The sequence below is a fragment of the Gopherus flavomarginatus genome, chromosome 7 (genome assembly GCF_025201925.1).
Source record: "Gopherus flavomarginatus isolate rGopFla2 chromosome 7, rGopFla2.mat.asm, whole genome shotgun sequence".
Classification (NCBI taxonomy): domain Eukaryota; kingdom Metazoa; phylum Chordata; order Testudines; family Testudinidae; genus Gopherus; species Gopherus flavomarginatus.
In genome coordinates this window covers 117,089,960-117,116,122 of record NC_066623.1, presented here as the reverse complement: position 1 = coordinate 117,116,122, position 26,163 = coordinate 117,089,960, and the positions used below count along the sequence as shown (strand labels likewise).

The 26,163-nt window shown below is 51.2% G+C and overlaps 1 protein-coding gene across 3 annotated transcripts in view; it reads left to right on the top strand.

Annotated features, from left to right (window-relative positions):
• Positions 1-26,163, top strand: part of TIE1 (tyrosine kinase with immunoglobulin like and EGF like domains 1) — a 44,017-nt gene that overhangs the window by 3,256 nt on the left and 14,598 nt on the right. For all 3 annotated transcript variants that reach the window (XM_050961112.1, XM_050961109.1, XM_050961110.1), the window contains 10 exons: positions 8,636-8,746; positions 11,001-11,156; positions 12,108-12,239; positions 15,638-15,778; positions 16,824-16,952; positions 17,723-17,868; positions 18,462-18,606; positions 20,090-20,248; positions 21,396-21,533; positions 22,147-22,437. In XM_050961112.1, coding sequence (XP_050817069.1) covers positions 8,636-8,746; positions 11,001-11,156; positions 12,108-12,239; positions 15,638-15,778; positions 16,824-16,952; positions 17,723-17,868; positions 18,462-18,606; positions 20,090-20,248; positions 21,396-21,533; positions 22,147-22,437 — 1,548 coding nt within the window. The remainder of the gene's footprint in view (positions 1-8,635; positions 8,747-11,000; positions 11,157-12,107; positions 12,240-15,637; positions 15,779-16,823; positions 16,953-17,722; positions 17,869-18,461; positions 18,607-20,089; positions 20,249-21,395; positions 21,534-22,146; positions 22,438-26,163) is intronic.

Genomic DNA, 26,163 nt, shown 5'->3' with positions numbered 1-26,163 from the left:
ACATTGAGAGGGAAGAAAACAAAGTAAGAGAGGATACAGCCATGGGTAGGAGAATGGACATAAGGAGGAAGGGTACTGTAGGTACAGTTCTAATAGGTGATACTGGCGGTAGAATGCCTGTGCCTAATCAGGTAAAGAATGTCAGTGAAGCCAAACGGCAAAAATTAAGATATTTGTACACTAATGTGAGGAGCCTAGGTAACAAAATGGAGGAACTAGAGCTACTGGTGCAGGAAGTGAAACTGGATATTATAGGCATAACAGAAACATGGTGGAATAGTAGTCATGACTGGAGTAAAGGACCGGAGATAGGACCGGGATATCATACAGGAAGATCTGGATGACCTTGTAAACTGGAGTAATAGTAATAAGATGAGATTTAATAGTGAAAAGTGCACTGTCATGCATTTGGGGATTAACAACAAGAATTTTGGTTATAAATTGGGGACGCATCAGTTGGAAGTAACAGAGGAGAAGAAGGACCTCGGAGTATTGGTTGATCACAGGATGACTATGAGCCGCCAATGTGATATGGCTGTTAAAAAACCTAATGCGGTCTTGGGATGCATCAGGCGAGGTATTTCCAGCAAAGATAAGGAGGTGTTAGTACCGTTATACAAGGCACTGGTGAGACCTCATCTGGAATACTGTGTGCAGTTCTGGTCTCCCATGTTTAAGAAGGATGAATTCAAACTGGAACAAGTACAGAGAAGGGCTACTAGGATGATCTGAGGAATGGAAACCCTGTCTTATGAAAGGAGACTCAAAGAGCTTGGCTTGTTTAGCCTAATCAAAAGAAGGCTGAGGGGAGATATGATGGCTCTGTATAAATATATCAGAGAGATAAATATCAGGGAGGGAGAGGAATTATTTAAGCTCAGTACCAATGTGGACACAAGAACAAATGGATATAAACTGAACACTAGGAAGTTTAGACTTGAAATTAGACGAAGGTTTCTAACCATTAGGGGAGTGAAGTTCTGGAACAGCCTTCCAAGGGGAGTAGTGGGGGCAAAAGACATATCTGGCTTCAAGATTAAGCTTGATAAGTTTATGGAGGGGATGGTATGATGGGATAGCCTAATTCTGGCAATTAATTGATCTTTGATTATTAGAAGATAAATATGTCCAATGGTCTGGGATGGGATGTTGGATGGGATGGGATCTGAGTTACTACAGAGAATTCTTTCCTGGGTGCTGGCTGGTGAGTCTTGCCCACATGCTCAAGGTTTAACTGATCGCCATATTTGGGGTCGGGAAGGAATTTTCCTCCAGGGCGGATTGGCAGGGGCCCTGGAGGTTTTTCACCTTCCTCTGCAGCGTGGGGCATAGGTCACTTGCTGGTGGATTCTCTGCACTTTGAGGTCTTCAAATCACAATCTGAGGACTTTAATAACTCTGACATAGGTTAGGGGTTTGTTACAGGAGTGGGTGGGTGAGATTCTGTGGCCTGCGTTGTGCAGGAGGTCAGACTAGATGATCATAATGGTCCCTTCTGACCTTAAAGTCTATGAGTCTATGAGTTCCTCCATTGCCTGGACTCTAGGGCTATATCCCCTTCCTGAGCTCAGAGTTCTTTTCGAGGGGCCAGGCTCAGTGTGGGGCACATCACAAGCTTCTCCGCTTTGGGCAGGTCATCGAGGACAGGTCCCTGTTGGAGAGTTTGTCTTGGACCCTTTGATTTCTGTCCTGGGCAGCTTGTTCTGTGTTCCCTGTTCTAGCTGGATGACGGTTCTACGTAGAGTCTTTACTGGCTTGTGGATTTGCTCCTAGCTCCTTGGTTACACCCTGGCCCTGTATGAATTACAGTCCTGTCACAGAGTAGGAGGTAAGAAATTACCCACTAAGCTGACACCATTGCAGAGGTGTCTGAGAGACTTAGGCCAGCACTTGAATCAGGGTGATAGCTACTGTACATCCAGTGACGAGTGCCAGACTGTAGCAGAATGGAGAGATTGCAGAATGAGGCCCACCTGAGGAAATCTGGTGATTCCTGTGTAAAACCAGCCAGTTTTAAATAGTAATAAAGTCCAGTTGGGGAAGGAGCTGGAGGGAGGTTCCAGGACAGGCCAGAAGCTCAGAGCAATAAGAGGCAGTGAAAAGGGGGAAACCCAGAAAACTGCCACAATATCCATAGAGACTGCAGGGAAGGCCCCTGAGTTGCCAGGGAAATGCTTTCCAGGCAGGCAGGGAGCCATGGGAGCAGCCCTGCTCCAACTGGGAAGAAGCTGAGCAATAACCTCAGGGTTTTGTCTCTGTCAAGGGCATTTTGGACTTGATTCTGGTCAATGGTGACCCCAGAAAGGGGGAACTAAAGACTGTAACCTGGCTGGAGGGCCCTGTGACCTGGCAGAGAAACCACCACAGCGCTGGAGTGACTGTCCACGGGGGCGCTAGCTACATGGCATCTGGTCGTGAGGGGACTCCCAGCCGTTCAGCTAAGTGGAGTGTGAATGCAGTAGCTGGAAACAACCTGAGGCCCCAGGAGAGCAGTTCAAGTCTAAGGCTACATCTTCACTACCGGCCGTATCGGCGGGTAGCAATTCATTTCTCGGGGATCGATATATCGCGTCTCATCTAGACGCGATATATCGATCCCCGAACGAGCTCCTATTGATCCAGGAACTCCACCAACCCGAACGGCGGTAGCAGAGTCGACAGGGGTAGCCGCGGACATCGATCCCGCGCCATGAGGACTGCAGGTAATTTGATCTGAGATACTTCGACTTCAGCTACGTTATTCAGCTGAAGTTGCGTATCTTAGATCGATTTTCCCCCGTAGTGTAGACCAGCTCTAAGATGACAGACCTAGATAATTTAACATGCTTTTAGCTGTGGCGCTTTGCTGTAGGGTTCCTGACCAGGGCCGAATAGTGTTGGTTGATCAGGAAGGTTTGTGGGGAGGGAGGCAGTTTCTGGTGTGAATGCACACCAGTCACACCACATGAGCCTGCTGAGATGAGGCTGCTCCCCAGGACCGGTATACAAGGCCCTGGGGACAGAGATACTAGCAGCTCTGGAGGCAGATGCCACTGGAGACTGGGTCTGGAGATCAGCAACAAGCTTGTGTCTTACATCTGGCCCAGCAGCACATCATGGAACAGAGACTCAGGGTCTGTCTACACAGCAAAGAAAAACCATGGCTGGCCCATGCCAGACAATTCTGGCTCAGACTGCGGGGCTGTTTCATTGCTCTGAAGAGTTTCAGACTTGGACTGGAGCCTGAGTTCTGAGATACCCCCACCAGCCTGCATGGTCCGTGACATCAGAAGTCTACACAGCAATGAAACACCCCACGAGCCCAAGTAGGCTGGCACAGGCCAGCCATGGGGTTTTTCTTTGCTGTGTAGACATACTCTAAGGCCCAGTGCTCTTATAGTCAAAGATCCAGGAAGCGGGAACATCTGCCTGTAAAACATCCTACCTGTTACTTCTCAGCATTAGCTTCTGAGTAACCCGCCTGGACACCACTATAGGGAGCTGTGTACTGACACTCGAAGCATCTACCCTTTAAAGTTGCTACACGGAACAACACAGCAACTGACTAATGCTTGGGTTCCCCTTGGGATGGGGATGGCACAAGAAGCCTTCCCCATATCGCAACTGTTGCACAAGGGCTGATCCCTATGCTCCTAAGTTCAAGGGCCAAGCAGTACTAGCCACCCCAATTGCATACATGCATGCTGGTGGGTCTGGGCAGCATGACTCTGCATTGTCCCCAACAAGGGCCAGAGCCTGAAAGGTGCTAAGCAGCCCTTAATCTTAGGTAACTAGTAACCATGAGTGTTGGATTCTCACACCCATACTCAGACTCATATCTTACTGCCTAGGTACTACAATGCTGGGTATGTTTATGATAGGGAACGCAGGCAGCGATGCCTGTAGTTAAGGTTGCCTGACACTTTCTATTATAAGACCCTGTTATCAGATGCTTATAACTTTGCCAAACTTTATTCTTATTATTTGTATTGTGCTTAAGGGCTCTAGTCATGGATCAGAATTCCAGTGTGCTGGGCATTGCACAAACACAGAACAGAAAGGTGGTCTCTCCCCTCAGCTAAGAGATAAATATAGCCAGATCATAGAATATCAGGGTTGGAAAGGACCTCAGGAGGTCATCTAATCCAACCCCCTGCTCAAAGCAGGACCAATCCCCAGACAGATTTTTATCCTAGTTCTCTAAATGGCCCTCTCAAGGATTGAACTCACAACCCTAGCTTTAGCAGGCCAATGCTCAAACCACTGAGCTATCCCTCCCCCAAGCTGGCAGCTTGCAAACAAAGAGGGGTGGTCAGCATGACGAGCAGCAGTCTCTGCACACTAGCAGCCTAACCACTGTTGTTTTTGTAGGGATTGTGGCTAAGGAAAGTTGTGAAGAGACATTTAAATGTGGACAATGAGTTAGCTTTGCAGATGTCTATGGGGAGCCACTCCCATGTGTATGAGGCAGCATGAGAGAAAGCACAAAGGTGTTTGAAACTGTAAGAAGTGGGCAATGGAGACCATCATGGGCCGATCAGAGGAGAGCACTGACAACTGGAAAAATGAACGAGACTCGAGGAGATAGGTAGACTGGGATTGACTGTGAAGGACCTTGAAAGTGACAACAAAGCAGCTTATGCTGGATGTGAAAGAGAAGGAGGAGCCACTGGAGGGATTCAAAGAAAGGGCTGACATGGTCAAAGTGACAGGGTAGGAAAATAACCTTTGCAGCAGCAGCATTCTGAATATGAGTGGGACAAGACCGCATTTGTCAAGGCCAGAGAGGATGTGGCAATAATCAAGATAAAAGATGATGAGATTCAGGACACGGGTTTTAGCTGTGTGGATGGATAAGAAAGGCCATATCTTAGAGATGTTATGCAGAAAGAAATGAAAATTTATATATCATCTGGATGTGAGGATCTAGAGCAGTGGTGGGTTGTACGCTGCCCGTCAGGCTAATTCGCTGACAGGCCGTGAGATAGTTTGTTTACATTGACTGTCTGCAGGCACAGCCACCCACAGCTTCCAGTGGCCGCGGTTTGTCGTTCCCGGCCAATGGGAGCTGTGGGAAGCGGCACGGGCCACAGGAACATGCTGGTTGCCGCTTCCCACAGCTCCCATTGGCTGAGAACGGATAGCCACGTCCACTTGGAGCTGCAGGCGGCCGTGCCTGTGGACGGTCAATGTAAACAAACTGTCTCGTGCTCCGCCAGTGGATTAGCCTGATGGGACGAGTGCAGCCCATGTGCCTCAGGTTGCCCATCATTGATCTAGAGAAAGGTCCAAGCTGAAGATGCCACTCAGGTTACGGGCTTGTTACCGACAGGATGATGTTATCCACAGTGATTGAGAAAGGAAGTAGTGGAGGATTTGGGTGGCAAAAATTAGGAGCCCTATTTTAGTCAGGTTGATCTTGAGCTGACAGCTTGTCATCCATAAGGAAGTGAAAGAGAGAGAGGCTGAGATTGTAGTTTGGGCAGATGGAGACGGGTCTGGAGTAGATGTATATCTGTGAGTTATCCACATAGAGGTGGTTGTTGAATTTCTGTTTGCAATGAGATTGCAAAGAGATAAGGTGTCAAGGGAGAAGAGAAGGGGACCAAGGACATGGTACAGGACTTTGAGGTGGATTTAAAGGTTCCGACCCTACTGATGACCTATGTGGGTTCCCATGCAAACTTAATTGTCCCCCCTTATGCATATGCATTATGCAACAATCCTCGATACATGATCGCATGCTACTTTTTCATAGGATCCCACCTCATTCAGTGAGTAGATTGTCATTCAGTATCTTTTTTAATCCCTCATATAATGTGTGCCCTCTTGCCTTATTTGGATACATCCCATCCAAGCCCAGGACTCAATATAAAATTATTAATTTCCTCTTAGGTGTTTCTGTGGTGCTCTTGCCATAGTATCTCAATTAATTTATCTTCACAACACCCCAGTGAGATGAGTTAGTATTTTAATCCCCACTTTACAGATGGGAAATTGAGGCACTGAGACATTAAGGCCAAAATTGTTAGAAGTGTCTAACTGAGACACACAAGGCTTGAGTTCCCAGACTTTTTTGCAGTTTTACAGCACTTTATATTTTCAAAGCACAGCTCCAGTTGACTTCAGTTGCAGTTGTGAGCACTTACCATTTCTGCAAATCTGGCCCCAGGTATCTTACACTGGGCACCCAGAAAATGAGGACCACACAATTGTGAACTCCTAGGTTTTAAGTAACTTGCCCAGCATCACAGGGGAACTATGTGGCAGAGGTGGAGATACAATTCTCCAAGGCAGCATTCAGCTCCCTTATCCAGGAGACCATCCTTTCTTTTCCTGCAGTTCTCTGTCTCATTCACCGCACACCTTCCCACTTCTGCAACCAATGAAGCAGGAGTCTTACAGACAACAATATCACTCACTGCACAACCCTGATACATCTCCAGAGCACCATTCATCCTGTGCACGGAATGAGGCAAGGGGCCTGTGGAAAAAAATAGTATATGATCAGGTAATCAAAGGCTGTGTCATAATGCATACACACAGGGGCGGGGGGTGGGGGGTGCAGATAAGGCTGCACGGGCAGCCTTAATTATGGCACTTCCTAACTTTTTAATGGTTGACTTTGAAACTTTGATGTTCTTTTAACAATTTTTAGGATCTGTAAATACCTAAGATAGATTCCAGTGGGTAACAGTGATCACTACACACTTACAAAGCTGTATTATTAGCCACACAGATTTCACAGGAAACATTAAACTGACCATTTGCTGTGAAAACCAGAAAATCCCCAAGAGAACTGTGAAATCCTTTGGCTGCACTAACTGTGTTGTGCACACGTGCAGAGACGTGGGTGAGTCTGTGCCCACAATCTCATTGCAGCAGATCAGACTGTGGGAAGTGGGTGGCAGGGCTGGTTGCCTGCCCAGGGGCTCTCTTGGACCAAGCCCGTGGACCAGGCCACTAACAGCAGCTGGGGGAGATGGGAAAAGAAACTGTAGGAACAATCTGAGAGGGGCACTTCCCTTCTGCTATCTTAACAAAGGAAAGCTCCAGGAGGTTGAAGAGCAACGGGCTTTTGGCCCTTTTGAAGCAAGTGGGTGCCCCAGCATAAGCACAGCTGGGCTACATTCATACTTCCACACATGCCCTGTGAACCGTCCTGCTCCCCTCTCCAGCCTATACTATGCAACAAGAAGTCCTCTGCAAACCTGCCATCACTCCCAGCCATACAACAGTGCCTCACTCCAAAGCCTTCTTAATGCCCAGTTATTGTGGCCAGCAAAGCGCTCTCTGGTGGTGGCAGTGATTACTGCAAGGCGTCCAGGTACAGCTCTCACAGAGTGGTAGCCGTGTTAGTTTGTATCAGCAAAAACAACAAGGAGTCCTTGTGGCATCTTAGATACTAACACATTTATTTGGGCATAAGCTTTCATGCTAAAACCCACTTCACTGGATGCATGGAGTGAAAAAAACAGTAAGCAGAATACTGTATATATTATAGCACATGAAAAGATGGGAGCTGCCTTACCAAGTGGGGGATCAGTGCTAATGAGCCAATTCAGTTAAGGTGGAAGTGGCCTAGTCTCAACAGTTGACAAGAAGGGATGAATACCAAAGGAGGGAAAATTACTTTTGTAGTACTAACGAGGCCAATGCAATCAAGGTGGCCAATTTCCAACAGTTGACAAGAAGGTGTGAGTATCAGCAGAGGGAAAATCAGCAGAGCCGGTACAGCTAGTCTGTTAATGTTTGTTCCCGAGTGACCTTCCTGTCTTGCACCCCCCACCGCCTGGGTTGTGACTAGCCTTGTACTGGTTAGTACAAGAGGGCAATTCCCCCTCCTTTGTGCTAGGCTTGTGGACACTGGGGAATCCAGACAGACAGAGACTCTGTGTCTGTGTGTACTCCTGCTCCCCTCCTTGCCTTACACCTCCTGCCACATGGTGGGCTGGACTTAGAAGGTTCAGAGAGGGCAGAGACCATCACTGACAGTGTTTGACCCCGTCTCTCTCATGCATGGGCCTCTCTGGGGTTCTCTGTTCTTCCGGCAGTCAGACCACATGGTCATTGCTTGCTCATAGAGATACCGGGGTCCTGACTTCCTGTGCCCATGGGTGAAAATGTTGACTAGAGGCCCCAAGCAGGAGCAGTGCAGCTCCCTCCTCAGCACCTGCAAGGAGCTCACAGCCTGTGATACAGCCAGGGACGAGGTGACTCCCAGCCACACTGCAGAAATCCTGTCTGAGAGGTAACTTCATTGTCATTTGGATTTCAGAATGGCCTGGAGCATAGCGGAGGCTGGAACAATGTGTATAGAGAGCAGTGGAACCAAACCGTAAACCCTGGATATGATGGAAACCACTTCAATTCAGGGCATGTATGGAGCACAGGGTGTGAGGAGCTCCCATCTCTACATCCCAGTGCCCAGGATATCAGAGTGCTGCTTGGCCTGGCTCTGCCCTGCTCTCAGCAACGTCAGCAATGAGACTGTGCCATAGAAGGCCACGTTAACTTTTTCTTTTTTTTGGTCCACAGGATGTTCCAGGGGTTGGCAGTTCCTCCACAGCAGCTGTCCCCTCTTGGGAAAGGGAGGTCACTGTGGACACTCAAACACCCTCCTAAGCTTTACCCTCCTTTCTCCATTTCTCTGTAGCCCACCTGGTCCCACTGAAAGTCACCCAGACTGTGAGCATTGCGGACTCAGCCACCTTCTCTGCCAAAGTCCTTCACAAGAAGAACACGGATGTCTTGTGGAAAAGAAATGGCAAGTGATCCAGTGAGCGGCTTCCCCTGGCTGGGGAAGGCAACCTAGTGAGCAGTCCCCTCACACCCCAGCAGGAGACCCTAGGAAGCCATGCCCCGAAGAGATTAATAGCTAATAGAGGCAGAAGGGACCCCTGTGATCAGCTAGTCTGACCTCCTGTATAACACAGGCCATGAAGCTTCCTTGAATTAATTCCAGCCTGAACCAGAGCAGACCTTTCAGAAAAACATCCAACCATGATTTAAAAATTGCCAGTGATGGAGAATCCACCACAGCCCTTGGTAAATTGTTCCAGTGGCTTGTTAAACATTTGTGCCTTATCACCAGTCTGAATTTGTCCAGCCATTGGCTCGTGTTAGACCTTTGGCCACTGGAGCTCTCCTACCATCAGATTTCTGTTCTGCATGCAGGTTATTATTGACTATGATCAAATCATCCCTTAACCTTCTCTTTGATGAGCTAAGTAGATGGAGTTCCCTGAATCTACTATTAGAAGGCAGGTTTTCTAATCCTTTAATCATTCTCGTGGCTCTTCTCTGAACCCTCCTCAATTTATCAACATCCTTCTTGAATTGTGGACAACAGAACTGGACACAAGATTCCAACAGCAGTTGCACCAGAACCAAATACAAAGGTTAAAATAACCTCTCTGCTCCTACTCGAGATTCCCCTGTTTATGCATTAGCCCTCTTGGCCACAGCCTCACACTGGAAGCTCCTGGTCAGCTGTTTATCCACCATGACCCCCACATCTTTTTCAGAGTCATTGCTTCCCAAGATAGAGTCCCTCCCACAGCAGGAGACCCCAGTGATCCACTCCCTTTGCCAGGCTGGAGCAGGCAACCCTAGTGAAACAACCAGACTGTTGTGGATACATAGGGCCAGGGACCCCAGAGAGCTCTGGACCAGGTTCCAAGGTGCACACACAGCCAGGGCACATGATCTCCCAAAACCCCTCCCCACAGGGTCAGAGTGAGGGCTCAGTGAGACCTTCCTCCACACATGACTGAACCCTACATTGCATGAGCCCAGGACAAGTGGCAAGTGAGCCCCACCTCCGCCCTGCTCCAGATGCAAATGAGGCTGGGGCAGTGCCCCCTCCCCGACTGCTCTAGAAGTAGTCAAGGCAGTTGCATTGAGCAGGATGAGCCTTGGCAGTTTCTGGTCCAGACTGTGCCATTGCCATAGGCTCCAGGCACTCACTCTGCAGTGTTTCTAGACCCCCCTTCTCCTAGGTATGTTTACACTGCAATACCTGCCAGTGTGGGGAGACAGACACACTAGCTCTGCTCACGATAGCACCCTAATACCAGCAGGGCAGGCTTGCTGGAGTGGCCTGGCTGGCAGCTCAGGCTGGCTGCCTGAGCACAAACCCACCCAGTCCCCTGGGCTATGTACGTGGGTGCAGGGCCGGCTCTAGCAATTTCGCCTCCCCAAGCACGGCGGCATGCCGCAGGGGGCGCTCTGCCGCTCGCTGGTCCCGCGGCTCCGGTGGACATCCCGCAGGCATCTCTGCGGAGTGTCTGCTGGTCCTGTGGATGCTCCACCGGAACCGTGGGACCAGCGGACCCTCCGCAGGCACGCCTGTGGGAGGTCCACCAGAGTTGCGTGCTGCCCTCCCGGCAACCAGCAGAGCGCCCTCCGTGGCATGCCACCCCAAGCACGCCCTTGGCACGCTGTGGCCTGGAGCCGGCCCTGCGTGGGCGGCTAGCTGGAGCCCCTGCATCTGCTAGTCCTGTGAACAGAGCTAGTTTGTGCCTGTCTATCCATGCTGGGGAGCATGCACCCTGCTGCAGTGCAGACAGACCCTGACAGATATTGCCTCCATCTGATGCGGTCCCTCCAGACAGTGCTGCCTTGAGGGCTCAGACCTACCCTGGATGGAGTGCCTCACTAACCAGGGAGAGGAGGAGTCAGGCTGCACCATTTGTCTGACCCCTTCCTTATCTGGGATCCTGAACCCTATCCCCTACAGACAGCCATGGGACTGGCCACCAGGGATTGGCTCATGCCCTTGCGCTCGCTTTGCTGGCCTGGCCTTTCAGGAACAGTCCAGGAGAGACCTGATGCTCACCAACATCCTAGAGACGTGTCTGGGTCATCAAGCTGAAGAGGGCAGAGCCGCTCGGTGCTGCCCAGCTGCACATGGTTGGCTCTCCCTAGAGGGACTAACAGGGACAGGGTTTGACTCAGGCCAGCTCCGGTGTTGGGTAACTTCAGGACCTGATGCCATTTGCCCTCTTTCCTTAATTCAGGTACCTTCTACCAGACAACGCACCGAGGTGAAGTGAATGGGACGCTGTTCACCTTAACCCTTTCGGATGTGGGTCTGAGTGAGAATGGGGTGTACAGTGCCACATTCATAGGAGACAGTCCCCTGACAAGTGCCTTCTACAGACTGATTGTGAGAGGTAAGATTGCTGTGGGACCTCAGGGCTGGGTCTGGAGCCTGGCTGGGGTAGGGAACAGTGCAGGAATGCCACTTGGGGCCAGAGCCTAGGCTCCAGACATACAACAGACCCACTGGAGAAGGGGCTGGTGGGTGTGAGGGCTCAGTCTAGGCTGGGACCTGGCCCAAGAGAAATGGGGGTCTTGGATTTGGGGTCAGACAAGCAGATATGGGCCCTGTTCTGGCTTTGCCTGAGCTCAGCTGTGTGCTGCGTTTGCTGCCTCTGGCTCTGGGGCTAGCTAGGGCCTGTACAGAATGCTCTAAGTTAAGCTAGGCTGTGTTGGGCCCAGTGAGGCGCCCCTGGCAGCCAGAAATGGCTGGGATATGGCAGTGTTCTTGCTATGCTTTCCTCCAGCCATGCCTCCATGGGGAGGCACGTGCAATGGTCAGGACTGGAGGCGAGGAGGGCCTGGAGGGCAGTTTAGCTGTGTGGATAGAAAACAAAGGTGGAGTCTAAGAAACGTTCTGAAGAGGGAAGCAGCATGGTGAATGTGTGGGTGCAAGGGAGGGAGGAATTGCAGGTGACACCAGGTTCCAGGCCTGAGTGACACAGAGGAGGGTGGTGCCAGAGAACAGGGAGCAGCGGGGTTTGGTGGAAGAGAGCAGTGGCTCATCTTTGCCCTTTGGGGTGCCAGTGAGGCATTCATGCCCAGCCATGTTAACTGGGAGGGGCAGAACATGTGTGTGCCACAGGACTGAGGTCTGTGTGCTAGGGAGACAGGCCCCTCTGGTATTTCCTGCTGTCAGAATGCTGGGTCCGGTTGCCCTGGCCCTGCCTTGCAGGCAGGCTCTGCACTCGCATTCCCAGAGGTTAGGAGTCCGTCGGGCTTTGGTTCATTTTTCAGCTGCAGACTGAGCATGCAGCTGGTGATCTCACAGGGCGCTGCCCTAAACCCCCTCTGCTTTCTCCCAGGGTGTCCAGCGAAGAAGTGGGGCCACTCTTGTGAGAAGGACTGTCCTGACTGCCTGAATGGAGGCATCTGCCACGACAGTGTTGGGGAGTGCATCTGCCCTCCAGGTTTCATGGGCACTCGTTGTGAGAAAGGTGGGGCATAGCTACCTCCAAACCCCACACTCCATAGGCCAAGGGAATAAACACCCCACTCCCTCCACTCACCCTGAGTCCCCATCTAGGCACAGAGCCTTCCTCTCCTCTTTCTCTGCCGTGTGGCAGGGACGGTGTCGCAGGGATGGCAATGGGCTGTGCTGGACCTGGGGCTCCTTGGGGGATGGGCGTGGCAACGAGCTGGAGCTGGCGCTGGGCCTTGTTGTGCGGCAGGGATGGTGATGCAGGGATGGGGCTGACCTCAGTCTGTGACGTGGGGATGGGCTCGAGGAGGTCTGTGGCTCAGCCTCCTCTAGACTATAGAGGCTGTTTGCAGTTTGGGGGGGGGGTTGACTGATTTGTCAAATGTCTGTTGTTTGTGAGTCTCCTTGGCCTGTGTGGGAGGCTGGGGCCCCTCTAGCAGGATGGGGGCAGGAGCTGCTCCCCATTTCTTCCAGAGAGGCAGGGAACTGGCCCCTGGAGTGGCACTCAGTTAAGGACTGTGAAGCCTTCAGGGATCTGAGAGAACCTTCTCCTGCAAGAGGCTCTGCTAGTGCTGGGTGTGGGAGGCAGTGTGTCATCTCGGATCCCTCTGTGCTGAAGCTAGGGCTTAGATCCTGGGACAGTCCTTTTATAAAGATACTTTTAAAGATTCCTCCCACTGAGGATCTGGGTTCATAGACTCATAGACTTTACGGCCAGAAGGGACCATTAAATCTGCTAGTTTTATCTCTAGTCTATCACAGGCCAGAGAATTTCACCCAGTCCCCCGTGTTTTGAACCCATAACTTGTGTCTGGTAAAGCAGCAATTCCAGAAAGGCAGCCGGACTGGATCTGAAGACAGCAGGAGATGGAAATCTACCACTTCCCTTGGGAGCTGGTTCCAGTGGTAAATCACCTTGATGGCTAATTTTTGGCCTTATTTCTAATTTGAATTTGTCTGGTTTCAACTTCCAGCCACTGGTTCTTGTTCTGTCCTTCTCTGCTGAATAAGAGAGCTCTTAAGTACCTCGTATTTTCTCATCACGAACAGACTTACACACTCTAATCAAGTCTTTTTTCTGGTAAACTAAACAGACTGAACTCGTTAAATCTCAATGGTAAGGCATGTTCTCCAGCCCTCAATTTGTGTTTGTGGGTCTTCTCTGCATGCTCTCCAATGTTTCAACATCCTTTTAAAAATGTGGATGTCAAAACAAGATGCAGTATCCTCAATGACAGAGGCAAAATCCCCACCCTGCTCACTATATCCCAGAATCACATTAGCTCTTTTTGCATCACACTGGGAGCTCATGGTGAGGTGTGTGACTGTGCTGAGACCTGACAGGTGGGTCAGCACTCTCATCACTGTAGCCTCAATTAGTTTTCCCAGAGACAGCTGACTGAACAATGAGCTAATCAGAAGGAGAGGATGGGGGAGGTAAGGAACTAATTAGTCCTCAGCTGGCTAACCTGATAAAAGCCAGGAAGGAAGTGTTACAAGGGGGGACTGGAGTGTCTGATCTGAGCCTGGCCGGGCCGGGCCGGGCCCCCTAGAGAAGGAGATCTCTTTTCCTCCTAGGCCCTAGTAAAGAGAGGCAGAAAAGGATTGAATACTGTGATGTTGCACTGTACTGGTGTGAGTGGAAGGGTTTAGAATAAAATACAGTCTGAACACTGAGGGTATGTCTACATTGCAATTAAAACCCACAGCTGGCCTGTGTCAGCTGACTCAGGCTTGCCGAGCTAGGGCTAAAGGGCTGTTTAACTGTGATGTAGATGGTTGGGCTTGGGCTGGAGCCTGGGCTCTGGGACTCCACGAAGAGGGAGAGTCACAGAGCTCAGGCTCCATTCCATGGTGTACCCAGAATATAGTGACCTCATTGTCTCTTCATCTCGCAGGTGCACAATCACCATAGACCCACAGGGGAGGATGCAGATCACCATGAGTGGTCACCATGAGCTCCCATTGCAATGCTGGAATGGGTTACCTAGGGAGATGGTGGAATCTCCTTCCTTAGAGGCTGTTAAGATCAGGCTTGACAAAGCCCTGGCTGGGATGATTTAGTTGGGAATTGGTCCTGCTTTGAGCAGGGGGTCGGACTAGATGACCTCCTGAGGTCCCTTCCAACCTTGATATTCTATGATTCTATGCTATAGCTAAGATGGTGGATGTATCCTTGAATGCATTAACAACAGATTGTCAAGTAGGGAGGTGATTTTTACCTCTGTATACAGCATTAGCGAGTCTGTTACTGGATACTGTGTCCAGTTCTGGTGTCCATACTGCTAAAATGATGTTGATAAACTGGAGAAGGTTCAGAGAAGAGCCATGAAAATGACTGAAGGATCAGAAAATGTACCATACAGTGAGAGAATCGAGGAGCTCTGTCTATTTAGTTTAACAAAGAGAAGGATATGACTTGATCAGTCAATATGTACCTACACAAGGAAGAGAAATTGGATAATGGGGGCTCATCAATATAGCTAACAAAGATATAACAAGATCCATTGGCTAGAATTTAAAGCTGGACAGGGTTAGACTAGAAACCAGGTGCAAATTTTTAAACAGTGAGGAAAACAACTTACAAGAGTTTTGGTGGATTCTCCATTGCTCCAAATTTTTAATCAAGATGGGATGTTTTTCTGAGCATTATCCTCTAGTTTGAACAGGACTTAATTCAGGGCAGTCTCTGGCCTATGCTGTGCAGGAGGTCAAACAAGATGATCACAATGGTCCCTTCTGGCGCTGTAATCTGTGACTCCTGGCCTGGGCATAACAGACCAGGTTCTCATAGTATCTGGCCCTACTCAAAGATCATCTGTTCATTGTCCCCTGAGTTGGGATCTCTTGTGCCAGCAAGATGGCAGAAACCCTCAGCTCTGACTTATGCTGCTCCATCTTTATGCTGCAAAATGGAGCTGGGGTAGAAAGATTGCTCTGTGCAGTAGCTGGGGCTGTTTCTTATCTGGGTTCATTTGACTTAGCCTTGTCTCTGATGCTGTCAAAGCTACTCCTGGCTGTAGCTAAGGTCTCCCTAGCAGTTATTTCTGCCTGTCCTGTCCCTGTGAGTGGTGTTTCTCAATCTCTCGCTAATACACATTTTGCTGTTACTGCTTATACCATTATATTTTACACGGGACTGAGGCTGGATTCCCCCACCAATAATGGCCAGCATCTCTGCTCTGCCTTGTGGAACTCAACAGACTTTTCTTTTCAGCCGTGTTCTGGCACGGGGCCTCCCCAATTCCCTGCTGGTTTTGGTAAGTTCATTAACTGTTAGTGCATCTCTGTGCTGGCTGCATAGCTTGTCCTGGCTGTGGTGGTGGCAGGGCCAGGCCATGTGGAAGTGGAGGGCAGTGAATGGACTGGTGCTGGCTGCAGCAGAGTAGTGAGGAGAATTGTCTTGTTTTGAAGCCTGTAGGGAAGGGAGGTTTGGCCGTAACTGCCAGGAAAAGTGCAACAATGACCAGGGCTGCAAGGGGCTGAGCTTTTGCCTGCCAGATCCATACGGCTGTTCCTGCGCTTCCGGATGGAGTGGCTCACAGTGCAGTACAGGTACAGCAGCTTGGCCTGCCTGCTTTCCTCTCCCCTCCCCGACAGAGGCACCACCCCAGACTGGGTTCCTCCTAGGCAGAGTTGGCCTGACCTTTCTATTTCCAAAGGGAGACACTCCCTGGGGCCAAGGCAGACCCCAACCCCCACCCACACCTTTGGCTCTTTTGTTTTGCTGTGTTTTTTGTCTCTTGCTGGGTCCCCTGCTGCCTGTGCAGCATTCCCAATACAATGGTGCTTACTCGAGGATGCTGAGTACGGCTCATGTCTTCAGTTTTGCAGCCCCAGTCCCTCAGCCACGCAAAGTGTCTTGGGAACAGGAACTTCCACAGCTCAGACTGCAGCAGAAAGAGGCAAACGAATCTTCTCTGCTGCTTCCCCGTCTCCTCTCATCCCCCATGTCCTTGGCCAGCCCCACAATGGATCCCTGGAGACACAGCTGGGCTGGAAGAGAATGGGCCAGGGTGCCTACAGTTAGAAAGCCCTGTGCACCCATCACCACTTGGACTGAAGAGCATGTGAGAACTGTCTCCCTGGGCCACTGACACCTGGCTCTGACACAGTATTAGTGCCTTGGGCAGGGCCGGCTTTAGGGCTATTCCACCAATTCCCCCGAATTGGGCCCCGCACCCAGTGAGAATCCCTGCCCTGGCTAGAGGCGTCTTTTTAATTTTTACTCAGCTGGCGGCGCTCTGGGTCTTCGGCGGCACTTCAGCAGCGGGTCCTTCAGTGCCGCTGAAGACCTGGAGTGAGTGAAGGATCCACCGCCAAAGTGCCGCCGAAGACTCGGAGCACCGCCCGGTGAGTACAAGCCCCATGTGTTTTTTTTATATGTGTGGGATTTGTTTGTTTGTTTGTTTGTTTTAGTCATCCCTGCCGGGGCCCCGTTGAAACTGTTCAAATTGGCCCCTCACTTCCTAAAGCCGGCCCTGGCCTTGGGAGTCTGATTCTGTGGTTGCTACTCGTGCTCTTCCTTGCACCGGCCTCAAGCCTAAATCCTGAACCGTTGTCAGGCATTGACCAGTGAATTCTTGGCTCTTCCCTCCAGCCTGCCCTCCTGGACACTACGGCGCAGACTGTGCCCTAGAGTGCCACTGCCAAAATGGAGGCACCTGCAACCGCTTCAGTGGCTGCGTTTGCCCATCAGGATGGCATGGGGATCACTGTGAGAAATCAGGTAGAGCTGCTTTCAGTGCAATATGATCCGCCTGGGGGTCCGGCCCTGCCAGGCAGGAGCCCGCTGACCTCTCTGCTGCTGGTGTTCACCCAGCCCCAGCACCAGCCCCGCAGTGTCTGAGCATCGCCCACGTACTGACCATTGTAACTTTGAGGGTGCTCGAAACCTCAGGAACTGCTCCCTGCCCAATGCCGCAAAGTGCTGCTTAGAGACAGACTAACACAGCCCCTCCTGGCTGGCAGTGCTCCCAGCTGGAAAGCCACCGAAGAGCAGCTGCTTGGGATCCTGGAACTGGGTGGGAGAGCCAAGTGCTGCAGCACTGTTAGCAGGCCCATCAGATGCCAGTGCTTGGGCAGGCCAGCTCTGTCAGGGGACATCACTGCCCAGCCGAGGTGCTCAGACCATGGCCCGTGGGCACTGGCTTGGGGTGTGGAGAGCTGCCTGGGCACAAGGTGCTGGTTCCTCCTGCTGCCAGTGAGGGAAGAGACCTCGGAGAGGAGCAGTGAAATGGTGTCAGCGAAGAAGGGGGGCAGATCCACCAGCCGTCCTTGTTGGGACCAGGGCAGTCACTTCTTCAGGGCATCTAAAACTGGGAAGGAGGTGGGTGGCTCTGCGGAGCTGCCTTGAGGACCTCAATGCAGAACCCTCAGCTAGGGCAGAGCCCTGGGCCTCCCAGACAACCTGCAGCAGCCTCTGGCTCAGGGGCAGGGAGAGCAGTGAGCTCAGGGGGCTGGAGCTTGCATGCTCAGCACTGCTATTTGCCGTCCCAGATCGGATTCCCCAGATCATCAACTTGGATGCAGAGCTGGAATTTAACCTGGGTTCCCAGCCTGTGATCAGCTGTATGGCCACGGGCAACCCGCCCCCAGTGCGAGATAGCATCGAGCTGCGCAAGGCTGATGGGACAGTGCTCACGGTACCCGTCCCCCCTCCTCCTGCCCCATCAGGTCTCCCTGTGCCCCTCCATCTTCCCAGGGCTCCCTGTGCTACCCCCCCCCAAGTCCTGTCCCTCCAGGGGGCTCCCTGTGCTGGCCCCCACAGTCCCAACCCGCTGGGGCTTCCTGTGCTGCCCCCCACCCCCTAGGTCCATCCCACCAAGACTTCCTGTGCTGCCCCCCTAGTCCTGTCCCACCAAGGCTCCCTGTGCTTCCCCGCCCCAGTCCCATTCTTCCGGGGCTCCTTGTAGCCTCCCCCCACTCTGCCCAGGAAAGGCTCTCTGTGCCTTCCCTGCCCCTGCTCTCTGTGCACCACTCCACCCTGCCAGGGCTCTGTGTGACTAGATCCAGCTGCCCTCAGGTTCCTCAGTCTCCAAGCTGGTATTTACCCCAAATCCCTAGGTCCGTGCAGCCCCATCTAGTGCACCATGGCTGCAGACCTTAACGTGAGCCTGCTCGGGCCTGGATCCTGAGCAGCATCCCTCTGTCCTACCCATCTCTGTTCTACCCATCTGGCTGTGCTTGGTGCCTGTGGCCCTCGGAGGGGTAACTGCAGCTTCTCTCTCCCACCTAGTCAATTAAAGCCATCATGGAAACAGACAAAACCACATCTGAGTTCCTGGTGCCAATGCTCACCAAGGCAGACACAGGCCTCTGGGAGTGCAGAGTTTCCACCAGTGGGGGACAGGACAGCAGGAGAGTCAAGGTCAATGTCAAAGGTGAGAAGGGGAGGGGAGGGGAGAGGAGGGAACTGATGGGATGTTTGAGAATGTGACCCTTCTACCAGCCCAAGTTGGCAGAAACAAAGGCCCGGTTCAATATCTAGAGATTCCCATGTCCCCTGCCTAGTGAATGCCTTTAGTTGAGGGTGAGTCCCTCCATCAGGGTATGCCAGGTACAGTTCTGCTTCCCTCAGTTCACACAACAAGGATAACAACCCTTTATTACTCCTGCCCCAATAACAAGGAGGCTGGGGATCCAGCACCAGCCGCAAGTGATCATTTGGGCAAGCAATCCATCATGCTAAGCACCTAGGCAGGGTGGGTGTGCCCATGTAAACTAAATCAACTCCTGAAGTCCTTTTCCACACCTCACCACTAGATCAGGGGAGAGCTCATTCAGACTCTGTTTACAAGAGCAACTAGCGTAGTGGTTCTCAAACTTTTGTACTGCTGACCCCTTTCACACAGCAAGCCTCTGAGCGCAACCCCCTTCTTATCAATTAAAAACACTTTTTTATATCTATTTAACACCATTATAAATACTGGAGGCAAAGCCAGGTTTAGGGTGGAGGCTGGCAACTCATGACCCCACCCTGTAATAACCCCGTGGCCCCCTGAGGGGCCCCGACCCCCAGTTTGAGAACCCTTGAACTAGAGAGAGGTGAAGTCTCTACTGCCTAAGACATCCATCTCCCCGCAGGCCAAGGCAGGCTCCCTGGGCCTGAGCTCAGCACGAGGGAGGTTCGGAGCTGCCCTCTACTTCTGGGGAGCAATTGGCATTGTCATGGTTACAGGAACCAGCATGGTTTGCTTGTAGCTGGCTGACCCTCAGCCTGGCCTTGGCCATAGAATCTATCCCTCTCTTGCCCCTGGGTCCCCTCTGGGCAATCTCACTGCTCCTGGCAGTTCAGTTCACTCCTGTGGTCCCTTATGAGTCCAATTCCCTCTAGTCCCTGGTGACATTCCCCAGGCCTCACCACTGATTAGTGGGGAGCCGCATTCCAGGGCCCCTGGCCCATGTCAGGTGTCAGTCTGCCCCCAGACAAGGGTGGGGTGGGAGGAAAGGACAGCCACTCCCCCGGCCAGGCTCCCCTGGCTACTGGAGCTCACTGGCAGTCCCCAGCAGCCTGTCCTCCTGGGCAATCCCCCCACCATCACTCGCAGTAGCATTGTTGCCTTTTTAAGCTCCCATTCTCCAAGTGGAGCAGATTCTGCATGTGCGCCTAGCTGGCACTGCCTGAGTGCAGGGACCCGTGTTAGCCTCTCCATCAGTGGGATGAGGGCATGTCTCATCACGGTTCTGACAGCAGAGACTCTGGGATCACGGGGTTCCCCCTAGACTACCACGGAAAGGGTTAGTATGAGACTAGCACGGGCGATGTGCTAGGGCTGACCAGCAGGTCAGTGTAGCCAAGTGTCCGTGTTAAACATAAACAGTTGTGTTGGGTTTATTGATGTTGGTTCTGTTCTTTGCCTACAGTCCCTCCAGTGCCACTGAGGCCCCCCCGGCTGCTGGCCAAGCAGAGTCGGCAGCTTGTGGTTTCCCCAGTGGATGGATTCTCTGGTGACGGCCCAGTCACCTCCATCAAACTGCTCTACAAGCCTAAGGACAACACCTCACCTTGGTCATCCATTGTGGGTAAGGGAATCAGCTTGCAACGGACATTTGGGGCAGGATCAAAGTCACAGGGCAGCGGCTCTGCCTCTTGCCCCACTGCCTGCAGGACTGATTCCTCACGTCTCTCTGCCATGATGCTTCCCTCCCTGTATTTGCTACTGCTCCGATTTTGGTGTCATGCTCAAATTTGGCCACGATTGATTTTACAACAGGGAAAGTCCTACCCCAGGGAGGCCTAAGCCAGCTGCTGCTGCTTCTGAGCTAGCTTGTCAGTAAAGCCTGTGGAGACTCTCTCAGGCTGAGTGAAAACCAGCAGAACCTGTTGCTGCGTAGAGATTGACAGGTGATGCCACATCATGACAGCAGCAGTGGCTCAGACACCACTGTCAAGGTGCCTGGTTGGACATGGGCCAAGAACCCATGCTCCAGAAACTCCAACCCTAGCCGGGGAAGGATAGGGCAGGTGAGGGCTTCGCTCAGCCAGTTCTCCCCTCGCCATTTTCCTCAGCAGTCCCATGAGGTCCCCTCCCCTGTCTCCAGCTCTAATCCCACTCTGCCTTGCCCTGGCTGCCACATCACAGGGAATCTCTGCAGGGGCCTTTAGGAGAAAGCAGAGTGTGTGACGTTGCAGGGAGCATGTTCGATCTGTGCAAGGCTGAGGGTGCAATCAGGGCTTTCCTGGGCACAGGGTGGGGCATGGCTGTCTGGAGGGGAGGCCTGGCAGCACCATGACCAGAATCCAATGTGCTGCTCTGTGAAGAGCTTCTTGTTCTAGAAGCAGGGCTGGTGCTGACCCAGATTCTGTTCTGAGCTCCAGCCCCAAGACACTGAGCGTCGGGCACTCCAAGCACTAGCTTTGCCAAACAGCGCATTCTCATAGCACCAGGGGAAATCCTAAGTCCCACTGGGAATGGTCTAACTGGAGAAGCAAAAGCAGGCTGAATAGCAGGCGGGGATGGGCTAGGGCTGAGATGCTGGGATCCAGCAGGTCCTTGTTGCATATTGCTAACAGCTGGGCCCAGGGAGGGAAGAGGCAGCAGGCCAGCCAGGGACATCCTGCTGCCAGTGCTCAGCCTGCGATGGGCTCTGGGAGGAAGCTGTGTCACAGCACAGAACAAGGCTGCTGGTCACGTGGCTTTGGTTTAACAGGATCCTTTGTAATCAACAGTTGACAACAGTGAAAACATCACACTCATGAACCTACGGCCAGTCACGGCCTACCTGGTCAAGGTGCAGCTGACTCGCCCTGGTGACAAAGGGGAAGGTGCCATGGGGCCACAGGCGGTCATGGTGACAGAGTGTCAAGGTGAGTGCCTGGCAGGGACTGGGGACAGACAGGAAAGGAATCCCCCGAATAAAAATACTACAGAGTGGGTGTGCCTGGGCCTGCCCTCTCCAAGAGCCACCAGGACTAGAGCTGGGGGGATTCATCCATTGGTTATTGATTTATACCGCACCAGTGTCTACAGCTTCCAAACAGGGATCAGGCCCTGTTGTCCTGGGCTCTGTACACGTGTGGTTTAATTCACAAGCCATTTGTTCCATGAATCTCACCTAATTAACCCTGCTCTGAACCAATCCAATGAGATTTAATCCTGTCCAGTCCAGTTCATCCTAGCCCAATCCCAGTTTTCTTGGAATTTCTCTGATTTAATCAACTCTGTTCTAGCTGATCTGAGAGTCTGGGCCCATGCTGAATCTAGTCTGAATTTATTGGGGCATTCTCAACCTCCTCAGCATCAGGGCTTGATACAAGTGTAGGGTTCTTCCAGGCCCTGGAGCCTAGAGTGGCAGCATGAGGTCCTGTGTATTCCTTCAGGAGGAGAGAGAGGACTGGCCCCAAGGTGAATTTTCTGTCTGGTTTTCACAGGCATTGGTCCAATAAAGATATTACCTCACTCACCTTGTGTCTCTAACAGAACCCACAGCCAAGCCTGTGATCGAAGGCTGGTCCGTAGAGGGGAAGAACACGCTTCATGTTAATTGGAACTTGCCAAATAACTACGAGCCAGCAAATGGGTTCGTTGTACGTCTCTTGGACTCAGCAAAAGTGCTTGTCCGTGAGATTAATATAACCTCCATGTTTGTGCACGCTGCCCGCATCCCTAACCTGGAGTTCAACAAGGAGTATGGCCTGGAAGTGTTGGTCTATCACTGCACCAGCCTGGGCCCTCCATCTGACCTCTACAAGGTCATGATCAACAGCAAAGGTAGGTAACCAACAGCCCCTCCTGCCCTGCAGAACCAGCACTGTCAGGAGCAAAGGGAGGGAACTGTCTGTCACAGGGACATGGGGCCAGCTCTGCAGCTGGCGTAGATCAGCATGGTCCCATTGAAGTGAATGGAGATACCCTGGCTGGGGATCCGATCCATAGAATTTGCCACACAAGATCAGACTACTGGTCCATTGGGCAATTCTGCCTGCTTATTTCAGGGACTATGGCCAATACCTGATGCCTCAGAAAGAGGCAAAAAAACCCATGATGCACCTGGCTCATGGTACAGTCGTGCACAGGTAAATAGCTTACCCTGACATGGGGAGGGGAGAAACCTTTCCTGGCCCTTGTAGGGGTCAGCTGGTATCTTGAAGCATGAGGCTCTTTCTCTTGTCTTGGGTATGGCCGCACGTGAACCGCCCCAGCGGCAGAGGTGCAGCGCTCCAGTGTCAGTACAGGTAGTGCCTACGGAGGGGCTCTCCCATCAGCGTAGGTGGTAGCTAGATTGACAGGCCCCTAAGAGATGTAGCTGGGCTGATTAAGTTCTCAGTGCAGACCAGCCCTTAGTATCTAGTTGCCAGTGTTATTAGGCATAAAACTAGAGTATTATCCAGCACCTCTTTCAGTTCAGCTCTGTATGTCACTCTGCCCCTGCAGCCATGACTCCCTAGGCCGATTGCCTGAGGAGGGAAACACGGTCTCCTTTTCTTTCTTCCACAATTGTTTGGCCCAGAGTGGCTTACTGCTGCATAGTCCCCTGTTCCATGGCTACTGCTTGGCCTCTGTGTGTAAAGCAATAGAGCAGTCAGGCCACTATCCCAGATTGCTACTGTAATACAAATCCTGCACCGTGGCAGGGGGTTAGACTAGGTGACCCTTGTGGTCCCTTCTAACCCCCTGGTTCTATGAAATAATAGATAACACAGGCCATGGAATTTCACCGGTGATTCCTGCATCAAGCCCAGTAACTTGTGGCTGAAATTGCTGCGGTTCCTTAGCATTGTGTCATTTATTAGGACTAAAATTATAGCACTGACCATCCCCAGTTCGATTCTTTGCAGACACAACAGCTCAATTCTTCCCAGGTGCCACTGCACCAACTTCCTTGGAGATACACCAGAGGGGACCATTGTGATCATCTAGTCTGAGCTGTACAGCACAGGGCAGAGACCTGCCCCACAATAATTCCTAGAACAAAACATCCCATTTTGATTTAAAAATTGTCAGTTAAGGAGAATCCATCACAACCTTTGGTAAATTGTTCCAATGGTTAATTACTCTCACCAGTAAAAATTTAGAACTTATTTCCAGTCTAAATTTGTCTAGCTTCAACTTCCAGCCATTGGATTGTGTTAGTTGGACCTTTCTCTGCTACACTGAAGACCCTATTATTAAATATTTGTTCCCTGTGTAGGCACTTTAAGTACCAAGCAGGACGGATGCAGTTTGTCTTTGGGTCACCGAATCTCCCTGTTGTTTGGGGAAGGGACTTTTATACAAGTCACCTCACTTAAAATAAACTGCAGCAAGTTGTCCCCAGGGCATGTGCAGAACTGGAGATACTACTCTCTGATTTCAGCTAACTGTGCTTTGGAGAGGTTAACCCTCCTGCTGTCAAGTAACTGTCACCTCCAGGGGGCACAATCACCAAATTCAGCATGACTTTGGGATACTGTAATTAGACTGTGGAACTCACGGGCACTGGATGACATTGAGGCCAAGAATACAGGAAGATTCAAAGAGGGGTTGGACATTTCTATGGCTATCAGTAATATGCACAGGTATTACAGTTAATGTATAAAAGGGTTTTTGGAAGGGAAACAAAACCCTGCTTTGGGGCTTAAGCCAATCGCTGACAGTTAGGGAGCAGGCTGAGTCCTTCACGGAGGGCACACTATCCCACATGTGCCTGCAGTGGGGTTTTTACAGTGTCCTCTGAAGCTCCTGGGCTGGCTATGGTCAGAGACAGGAGAGTAGGCTACACAGACCTCAGGCCCAACCCAGCCTGCTCATTCCTCTCTTTCTGGGGTGCTGAAGAAAGAAATTAAAATGTTAATTTAAAAATGACCAGCCATTGATTAACTTGTGAGTCCTGTCCCATACCACGGTTGGGTAAAGGGAGGCATTGGTCAGCATCCACTAGACCCTGCCTCCTCCTCTGTCCCATCCCTCCTAACTGTTTAGCGTTGGTGCTGATTCAGGATGGCAGCCATTGCTCACCCAAACATGTGGTGCTTTGCTTGTCCAGCTGATGCTCAGCACTCTATCTCCTGTAGCTGGTTCTGCGCACTGCATCCCGCTGCCCTGAGGGTTCAGCCCTGCACTGCAAGTTGGGAGTATCTGAGAAGGGCTGATAGTGCTCCAGGGAGCCCTGCCATTTAGTGCAGACAAAGAGCGGTGACTAGAAAGATGAGGCTGAGGCCACGTCTACACTAGGTGTGCTTTGCCAGTACAGTTCTTGCAGTGGTGCTCCTAGCATGGACACAGCTTATACCAGCCACACTGCACTCTTGCCGGTAGAGCTTAGACTCATAGACTCATAGACTCTAGGACTGGAAGGGACCTCGAGAGGTCATCGAGTCCAGTCCCCTGCCCTCCTGGCAGGACCAAATACTGTCTAGACCATCCCTGATAGACATTTATCTAACCTACTCTTAAATATCTCCAGAGATGGAGATTCCACAACTTCCCTAGGCAATCTATTCCAGTGTTTAACTACCCTGACAGTTAGGAACTTTTTCCTAATGTCCAACCTAAATCTCCCTTGCTGCAGTTTAAGCCCATTGCTTCTTGTTCTATCATTGGAGGCTAAGGTGAACAAGTTTTCTCCCTCCTCCTGATGACACCCTTTTAGATACCTGAAAACTGCTATCATGTCCCCTCTCAGTCTTCTCTTTTCTAAACTAAACAAACCCAATTCCTTCATAGGTCATGTTCTCAAGACCTTTAATCATTCTTGTTGCTCTTCTCTGGACCCTGTCCAATTTCTCCACATCTTTCTTGAAATGCAGTGCCCAGAACTGGACACAATACTCCAGTTGAGGCCTAACCAGCGCAGAGTAAAGCGGAAGAATGACTTCTCATGTCTTGTTTACAACACACCTGTTAATGCATCCCAGAATCACATTTGCTTTTTTAGCAACAGTATCACACTGTTGACTCATATTAAGCTTGTGGTCTACTATAACCCCTAGATCCCTTTCTGCCATACTCCTTCCTAGACAGTCTCTTCCCATTCTGTATGTGTGAAATTGATTGTTCCTTCCTAAGTGGAGCACTTTGCATTTATCTTTATTGAACTTCATCCTGTTTACCTCAGACCATTTCTCCAATTTGTCCAGATCATTTTGAATTTTGACCCTGTCCTCCAAAGCAGTTGCAATCCCTCCCAGTTTGGTATCGTCCGCAAACTTAATAAGCGTACTTTCTATGCCAACATCTAAATCGTTGATGAAGATATTGAACAGAGCCGGTCCCAAAACAGACCCCTGCAGAACCCCACTTGTTATACCTTTCCAGCAGGATTGGGAGCCATTAATAACTACTCTCTGAGTACGGTTATCCAGCCAGTTATGCACCCACCTTATAGTAGCCCCATCTAAATTGTACTTCCCTAGTTTATCTATAAGAATATCATGCGAGACCATATCAAATGCCTTACTAAAGTCTAGGTATATCACATCCACCGCTTCTCCCTTATCCACAAGGCTCGTTATCCTG